Source organism: Delphinapterus leucas, chromosome 2 (assembly GCF_059928025.1).
Source record: "Delphinapterus leucas isolate spDelLeu-1000000601 "Yukka" chromosome 2, BTC_Dleu_Yukka2, whole genome shotgun sequence".
Lineage (NCBI taxonomy): Eukaryota > Metazoa > Chordata > Mammalia > Artiodactyla > Monodontidae > Delphinapterus > Delphinapterus leucas.
In genome coordinates this window covers 168567917-168577292 of record NC_143130.1, presented here as the reverse complement: position 1 = coordinate 168577292, position 9376 = coordinate 168567917, and the positions used below count along the sequence as shown (strand labels likewise).

Genomic DNA, 9376 nt, shown 5'->3' with positions numbered 1-9376 from the left:
TCGGAGCGGCCGCGCTCCTCCCTCTCCTGCCACTCCGCCAAGCAACAACAATTCGAGGAGAGGGGCGGGGCGGTCCGTGAGGCGTCAGAGAGGACTGTCCAATGGGAGCCGGCGCTGACAGATGCGCGCGCCCTCTGCCCAATAAGCGATGGCGGCTCGAATGGCTGTGGCTACCTTGCTGGCTGTGGGCGGAGCAGCTTGACGGAGGAGGCGGCGAAGCAGGGGGCGGTTTGGTTGCGCGGTACTAGCGGTGCCCGCCGAAGGGGGAGGAGGCGGAGGAGCTAGCCGTGCGGCCAGAGCGGGAAAGCTACTCGTCTCGGCGTCCGACTTCTGGAGCCGCCGCACCCCGGCTCCTGGGGCTGCAGCGGGAGCTGTGAGGGCCCGGGCGTCCGCTGTCTCCCGGGTCCCCTCAGAGGACCCCGCGGGATCGGGAAAGGGAGAAGATGGAGGAGGAGGGCGGCAGCGGCGGTGGCGGCGCCACAGACACCAGCAGGGACGGCGGCGCCGGGGGAGAGCAGCTCCTCACTGTCAAGCACGAGCTGCGGACGGGTGAGCGACCCCGCCCTCTGCCGGCCGGACTGGGCGCGGGGGCGCGCCCTGAGGGCACGCAGGGGTCTGCTCGGGCTGGGGTCACGGGGCCGTGCCCACGGGGCCGTGCCGAGGGCGCGGGGGGCGGGCCCTGGGCGGGGCCTCTCGGACGGGGCGGGAGCCCGGGGGTCCCGGGATGTGGGGGCGCGCCCGAGGGGAGCTGGCGGAAAGTTTTCCCCAGCCCGGGAATGAGCGGCGGGCGCGGGGCGTTGGGGCCCGCGGAGCAGCCCACAGCTGCCTGTTGGCACTGACTCTGAGGATGTCTTCGCGCCCCCTTCCCGCACAGGTGCCACATCTGTCACTGCGTCCTGCCTAGGGTGAAAGGTGCGCCTTCCTCAGTGTAGGGTGAACGACGCTTAGTTTTGGAGCATGACTCACTTCTCCGCTCCTCAGCTTCCCTAGAGGGGTCCCTAAGGTGCTGCGGTCCTGTGCAAGATGAAAGGGTGGCTTTCCCCCGGCCTTTTCAAGAGTCCAGTCTCTAGTGACGTAAAGAGGGATCGCGGGCTCCAGAGACTGAGTGCCTTTATTTGCGATCATCATGAAATACTATACTTGGCCTTAAATTTCTTTCAAAGGTCTCTTGAGAAGAAGGCTCAGTAAATTTGAAGCTCTAGGTAAAAGCGGCTAACTATACAGCTTAAGCGCTCACGTTCTGATGTTTGCGATCACTAGAGTCGTCCCAGGCTTTATACTTGTTACGTTATTCGTTATGGGTTGTTCATTTTGGAAAATGCTTATTCGGACTAATCAGTATAGGTTGGGTTTATATTTGTGGAGCCCAGTCTCCTATTAGAGATCCTTTTGCACTTCTGAACAGATAATACATTTTAATGAATTGTTCATTATTATTATTAAATGTTCTTGTGTTTATTAAGGCTTTTGATTCAGCTTCTTTGGCACATTCTTTTACTGTGTAGACACAGAGCTTAAATAGCAGGTTTCAAGTGCGTGCCTTGAAACAACCACCTTGTTACTGTTTTGAACAGATTGCAAAGTTAGATCTGTCACCTGTTCTTTTATTTTTTTGTTATTGCTGGTTAGCGTTACACTGAGTGCCAGTGTGGTGACTTAATTTAAGACGGATGTCAAATGCATGCTTACTTATTTCAACATTTTTAAACATTGGCTTAAAATCTTTTTTTTTTTTGGTCATTGTGAATTTGTTATATATCTTGAGCCAGTTACTCCATAATTTCTTGGAGTTCCTAATGTAACCTGTGTATGTTTGGCTGGTTTGATTTTTCTCTCTCAATTTAATAGACAACTGATGTTTTCGAAGGGTTATTCAATAATTTATTCGGTAAACATTTATTCAGTATTAATATCTGATTTTTGCCAGGCTCAGTGTCAGGTGTTTTCTGGTGTGGAAATTTTGAATTTCTTTTTCTTTTCTTACATAACGATTCACTGATTTATGTATGTAGACTCGTTCTGTACAGCAAAAGCTACTTGAAATCATATGCTCGTCAGCAATTGACAGTGGTGCAGCAAGCAGATTTTTGCTAAATGACCAAGGAGCAACCTACTTTATTAGTAGTCAACCGACTGCTCAGTTTCTGGATTTTGCAAACAATGCTGGTTTTTCAAAATTTTTTTACAATGCTAGTTTTGTAGAAAACAATGAGAACTGCTTTATTTCCCCTTCTCTACTCTGTGAATCATCAGCTTCAAGCTTGCATTTTAGAAATTTTTCTGATGGATGGTGAGATTATACTGAATTCATTAGTACTGTTAACTGTCAAAGGAAATGAACAGTCACTTTGATTTATTGCTGAACGCTGGAACAACTGACCGGATATAGTGGTCAAAAACACTGTTAAAATATAGCTTGAAAGATTCTCTCATCTTCAGCCAACTGGGCCCCTGTCAGCACATGATGCTATAATAGGCACCAGAGTAATTTGATCTGATGTGGTCCCTTGCTTCTCAAAATGTGGACAAGCATATAGTCATATCAAGTCAGCAGCTGGCGATTGCCCGTTTGTGCTCAACATTGTATTGTCTGCTGTAGGATGAGTGAAGAGGCAACAAGTTACATGTAAGAACATGGAAGGTGTTCCAATAGTGTAGACCAAGTAGCATGGCATCCCTGGACATGAAATTGGAAGACCTGGTTCCAAATCCCAGCTCTGACAGTTACTAGCTATGTAGACTTGGGCAAGTCAATTCAACTCTTTCACACTCACTTCCCTCATCTACCGAGTGTGAAAATTGAATGAGACTGTTGGTTTGATTGGCACAGATTAGGCGCTCAGGAGATGCTGGTTGCATGCAAATCTGAAGATCACAAGAGTAAAGGATTGATTAGATCAGTTAAACATTTCTTGACACTTTCTGTTTTCTAGGCTAAATGGTACTGATGATACAAAAAATGAGAAAATTTCTTGCCCTCTGATGGTAGGGGAGGAGGCCATATAAACCAGTAATTAGGATATATTGTCATAATGTAATAATAGAAGGATATACAGAGTATAAAGTTAGCAAAGAAGAGGTTTAGGACTTCTAGGTTTCAAATCTAACTCTGTTGAACCATAGCAACAAAAAAGAGGGGGTACTATTGGAAGGGTTATCTTACTCATTTATTCAATAAATATTTCATTACCTCTTATGTACTGAGTTCTGTTTTATATGCTGGGGTTACAAGACACATGTGGTCTTCCCACTGAAGGGACTGAGTTGCATCAGGAATCCCTGGAACCAGAGACTGATGCTGTCTGTACTCTCTCCATCTTGAATCTTTGCTTCTTTGCTTGTCTCTATGTGATGGCTTCATTCTTCTCCACTGCTGTTCACCTTTTTCCACGTGGGAAGGAACATGGCTATTGACAGACCCCAAGTTTTATATCTTACAGCTCTCGGTACCAGAGAGACACTGCCTTTTTATCAGCTTCAGGTACAAAAATATTAGCGAAGGACTTTATTAGCCTGGCTTTGGTAAGGTGCCTACTTTTGGATTGTTCAACTAAGGCCAGGGAATGGGATCATGTTCTACTAACATGACAGCTACTATGGTGAACATATGGATGGGGGTGGAAACTAAACTCTTAGAAGAGGAAGGGTTGCTGGGAAGACATTTCCTTAGATGTCTGTCATTAGGAGAGAGAGCCTAACACTGAGGGGAGGGTCAAGGAAGGGGTATTAGTTACCTATTGTTGTGCAACAAATTATGCCAAAACTTAGTGGCCTAAAGCAACATGATTTCTGTGGGTCAGGAATTCAGGAGTTGCTTAGCCTGATGGTTCTAACTCAGGGTCTCTCATGAGGTTTTAGTCACGATGTTGGCCGCGACTGCATTCACCTGAAGACTTGTCTGGGGTAGGAGGTTCCCTTCCAAGACAGCTCACTCACATGTTGTTGGCAGGATGCTTCAGTTCCTTGCTATGTGGACCTCTCCATAGGGCTGCTTGAATGTCCTCATGACATGACAGCTGGCTCCCCCAGAACAAGTGATTGAATGGGGAAGCTGCAATGTCTTTTTTTGTTAAACAGCTTTTTTGAGATATAATTTACATACCATAAAATCCACTTGTTTTAAGTGTACAATTCAATACATTTTATAGTTACACAACCATCACCACAATCTAATTTTAGAACTTTCCATCACCCTAAAAAGAAACGTCTTACCTATTTATATCGGTTACTCCACATTCCCACAACCCATCCCCAACCCTAGGCAACTGCTAATTCTGCTTTCTGCGTATTTGCCTAGGGACATTTCTTATTATGGAACTTTATAATATGTGCTCTTTTATCACTGGCTTCTTTTACTAAACATAGTATTTTCAAGATTCATCCATTTGTAACGTGTGTCAGCACTTCATTTTTTAAATTGACAGGTAATATTTCATTGTGTGGTTGTACTGTATTTTATCCATTCATCATTTGATTGACATTTGGGTTGTTTCAACCTTTTGGTTGTTGTGAATAATGCTGCTATGTACATTTGTGTACAAGTTTCTGCATGGACCTATGTTTTCATTTTTCTTGGGTACATATTAAGAGTAAAATTATTGGATCACGTGGTAAGTCTATGTTTAACTTAAGTTTTCCAAAGTGACTGCACTGCTTTACGGTCCCACTAGCAAGGGCTCCAGTTCCTCCACATCCTCGCCATCACTTGTTATTGTAGGTCTTTTTGCTTATAGCCATTCCTAGTGAGTATGAAGTGGTATCTCACTGTAGTTCTGATTTGTGTTTCCTAATGACTAATGATGTTGGGCATCTTTTCATGTACTCATGGGCCATTTGTATATGTTTGGAGAAATGTCTATCCAGATCCTTTGCCCATTTTTTAATTGGTTAATTTGTCTTTTTTATTATTGAGATCTGAGTTATGTATTGTAAATACAGATCCCTTAGATCTGTATTTACAGATCTGTATTGTAAATATAGATCCCTTAGATCTGTATTTAGATATATGGTTTACAAATGTTTTCTCCCATAAAGTGGATTATCTTTTTTTTTTCTCAGTGATAACCTTAGAAGCACTATAGTCTTTAATTTTGATGAAGTCCAATTTTTTTCTTTTCTTTCTCTTACTTTTGGTATTGTATCTAAGAAATCATTGACTAATTCAAGGTCACAAAGATTTTATATCTGTTTCCTTCTAAGGGTTGTATGATTTTAGCTGTTACATTTAGGTTTTTGCCTCATTTGTTGAAAGGCTATTCTTTTTCCATTTTATTTTCTCAGCACTCTTGTCAAAAATCAATTGACTATAGATGTATGGATTTAGTTTGGGACTCTCAATTCAATTCCACTGATTTTTGTGTCTGTCCTTATGCCATCACCACACTGTCTTGACTACTGTAACTTTTTAGTAAGTTTTGATATTGGGAATTGTGAGTCTTCCAGCCTTGTTCTTCTTTTTCAAAATTGTTTTGGCTATTTTGGATCCCTTGAATTTCCACATGAATTTTAGAATTAGCTTGTCAACATTTCTGCAAAGAAGCCGACTATGATTCTGGTAGGGATTACATTAAATCTGTAGATCAATTTTGGGAGTGTTGCCATTTTAGCATATTAAATCTTGTGATTTATGAACATGGAATGTTTTTCCATTAATTTAGATCTTCTTTCATTTCTTTCAACATTTTGTAGTTTTCAGACTATATGTTTATACTTCTTTTGTTAAATTTATTCCTACATATTTTATTCTTTTTGCTGCTATTGTAAAATAATTATTTTCTTAGTTTAATTTTTGAATCGTTCACTAAAAGTATATAGAGATATAACTTATTTTTGTATATTAATCTTGTATCCTGCAACCTTGCCTAACTAGTATATTAGTTCTAATGTATTTTTATTGGATGTCTTACAAGATCACGTCATCTGCAAATAGAGATAGTTTTACTTCTTTCCAATGTGTATGCCTTCTATTTAGTTTTCTTGCTTAATTGTCTTGGCTAGAACCTTCAGCACAGTATTCAATAGAATTGGTGAAAGCACACATCCTTGTCTTATTCCTGATCTTAGCGGGGGAAAGCTTTAGTCTTTCACCATTAAGTATGAAGTTAGCTGTGGGTTTTTCATAGATACCCTTCATTAGATTGAGGAAATTCTCTTTCTAATTTGTTTGGGTGTTTTTAATCATGAAAAGGCATCGGATTTTTATTTGCATTTAGGGAGATGATCACGTGGTTTTTTTGTTTGTTTTTATTGATGAGGTGTATTACATTAATTAATTTTGGAGTGTTAAGCCAAACTTGTATTCCTGGGATAAATCCCTCTCGGTAATGTGTATAATTCTTTTTATACACCACGCTGGATTCAGTTTGCTAGTGTTTTGTGGAGGATTTTTGTGTCTATATTCATAAGAGGTATTTGTCTCTAGTTTTGTTTTTCTGTGATGTCTCTGTCTGGTCTCCCCAAAATATGCTTGATTGATTTCTGCCTCCAATTAAAGATTGTACATATTTGATTGCTGTCATCCATACTTAGGGTCTTCTAAGTAAAGGCTAACAGAGGTTGAGGGTGGATTATATTTCTGGCTCTGCCCCAAACTTGCTATGTGACTTGAGATAAATCATTTCGCCTTTCTGAGCCTAAGTTTACTGATCCATAAAGTAAAGGTGTTGGACCGAGTTATATCCAAAGTACTTACCAGCATTAAGTTGGTCTTCAATGGAATTTCTATGGAAATCTTGGTATAGACAAAAGTCAGAAGTGCTGATTTACTTTAAAAGATAATTCTGTTTTGCCAGAGGATTCATGATTGAATCCCATTGAAAAAGAATTCCCTGATACTCTTTGAATATGATTCCATTTATAATGATTTTATTTATACTTAGCTTTTTAGGAACATAATGATTATCTACAAAAAGACACAGAAAAATTTCAGTGACAATCTTAGTTATCTGTGAGAACAACGCAGCTCTCCTTTTTATATTATACATGTATAAATATATTTTGTGTTTGTGTGTGTACTTTTCCCTTTTTTTCACACTTTCCTCACCTTGAGAAGAGTAGGCAGAACTTGTGCTCTATCTTTAGCTTTATAGGATACATTGGATGGTCAAAATATAAATAGGTTTTTGATAGTACCCTATCTTAATTCCCTAGAGCCTAGACTTATAAGAAAATCCCTTATTTCTACCATGAGTTTTAGAGATTAAGAAAATGATCTAGGACTTCCCTGGTGGTGCAGTGGTTAAGAATCTGCCTGCCCATGCAGGGGACACAGGTTCGAGCCCTGGTCTGGGAAGATCCCACATGCCGCAGAACAACTAAGCCTGTGTGCCACAACTACTGAGCCTGCGCTCTAGAGCCTGTGAGCCACAACTACTGAGCCCACGTGACACAACTACTGAAGCCCGTGTGCCTAGAGCCCGTGCTCCGCAACAAGAGAAGCTACTGCAATGAGAAGCCTGCCAATGCAATGAAGAGTAGCCCCCGCTTGCCGCAACTAGAGAAAGCCCATGCGCAGCAAGAAAGACCCAACGCAGCCAAAAATAAATTAATTAATTAATTTAAAAAAGAAAAGAAAATGATCTATTTGGGCAAAGTAGGTGACATCTCAGCCCTTAAATCAAGGGGGATTCAAGTATATTTTGCATTTGCAGTCTATAACGGGGGCGGGGGGTTCGTGGGGGGAAGCTTCTCAGGTGACAAGTCAACTGTTGTATCAGACCCAACATTAACCTCTACTGCAAAGCAAGAAAAAATCATGAAAGCTCAGCTTCCTGGAGACATAAGTGATCTGATGGGCAGGATTGAATTCTTACCCTGAAAAAGAAGATAATGCTTGGTGAAAATTCCTCTAGGGAAAATCTAGCATAATAGCATCATGTGTTGACTGAAGCTTCACAATTAAATACACTGTTGAGAGATGTCAGTCCCAAAATGCTGTGGGAGGGAGGGGTTGTCACAGTTTTCTCCTTTGAGCTCCTGTAATGATTTACAGATCTTGGTGCACCTCAGTGGTATGAGCACTCCTACATTCCTCTTGTTTTTCAGGGAAGATGAATAGGGTCTAAAATAGAATCTTGCCCTCATTTTGTTTGTCTCTAGCAGTGCCCGCATGGGTTCAACTATATCTGTTCCTCCTAAGTCAAGGAAGTTCTCTGGACTTTATACCTTCCTAAAGTTGTGAGTGAGCTGGCTAGTTCACTTTTTTTTTTTTTTTAGTACTCAGTAGGCACCCTGCCCTGTGACTGCAGGGAGAATAGGGAGTTAAAGTTCCCGATTTTTGACACAGTACTTGGTATTGCAGTTTTATTTATTTCACACTCAAGTTTTTGTGGCAGTGTGCTTCTTTTTATATAACTAGTGTGTTCCTGACAAAACATTGTGTAAATAATATTTTTGTATATCAAATTATTTGGAATAAAGAAGGTGAACTTGGTACTTAAAAGAATCCTATGATTAACTCTTGAAATAAAAAAACTTTTGATTAAGTTTTCCATTTGTGGCTTTACTGTTATTATGTAAGTTGGGCCTTACATTGTTATTTTTCTGACACATCATTACAATTTGTAAATTGCAGGTAGCTGCAAACAGGTAAATAGGGTCTTGTGTGGTAGGCTGAAAAATACACCTCCTCCCCCCAAGGTGTCCATGTCCTAGCCTGTAAATGTTTCTGTACATGGCAGAGACCTTGCAGATGTGATTAAGGATGGGGAGTTATCCAGGTGGGTCCAATGTAATCACAGGGTCCTTACGAGAGGGAGGTTGGCAGGTCAGAGAGAAGGTGTTGTGAGAATAGAAATAGAGGGAGAGAAGATGCAACAGTGGCATCAGAGATTGGACTGAAGCCATTACTGGAAGGGGGCCATGAGCCAAGGCATGTGAGCAGGCTCTAGACGGTGAAGAACAGATAGTCCCCTGGAGTGTCCAAAAGGAATGCATCTCTACTGTCACTTGATTTTAGCTCCTTAAGACCTGGTTTGAGACTTCTGATCTCTAGAACTATAATAAGACAGATTTATGTTGTTCATAAACCATGAAGTTTATGTAATTTTTTACAGCAGCAATAGGGAGCTAACACATCTTGCTTAAGATTGGATGAACCAGGAGATAATTTTGCCTCAGGCTTGGGTAACTGAATAGGATAACAATATGAAGCAGTTAGTCATTTAGACAACTATTTAGTAGAAAATGGTAACAAATGTCATTCTTAGTAGAAGTAGAATGATGTCGTCTCTAGGGAATCCTCAAGAAGACATTCCTTTCTGATCTTAGTACCAAGTCTAGCTGAGCTGCTTCGACCAGCTCTTCTGTTTTTCATAGGAATGCTGTGAAGTGGATCCCTGGAGGAGACCTCTTTTATCAAGTTGGTGGCTAGAATGCT

General features: G+C 41.4%; 1 protein-coding gene across 2 annotated transcripts in view; it reads left to right on the top strand.

Annotated features, from left to right (window-relative positions):
* Positions 1–203: 203 nt before the first annotated feature.
* RPS6KA5 (ribosomal protein S6 kinase A5) overlaps positions 204–9376 on the top strand; it is a 181159-nt gene continuing 171986 nt past the window's right edge. For both annotated transcript variants that reach the window (XM_022576283.3, XM_022576282.3), the window contains exon 1: positions 204–549. In XM_022576283.3, the coding sequence (XP_022431991.2) occupies positions 444–549 (106 nt within the window). In that variant the 5' untranslated portion in view covers positions 204–443. The remainder of the gene's footprint in view (positions 550–9376) is intronic.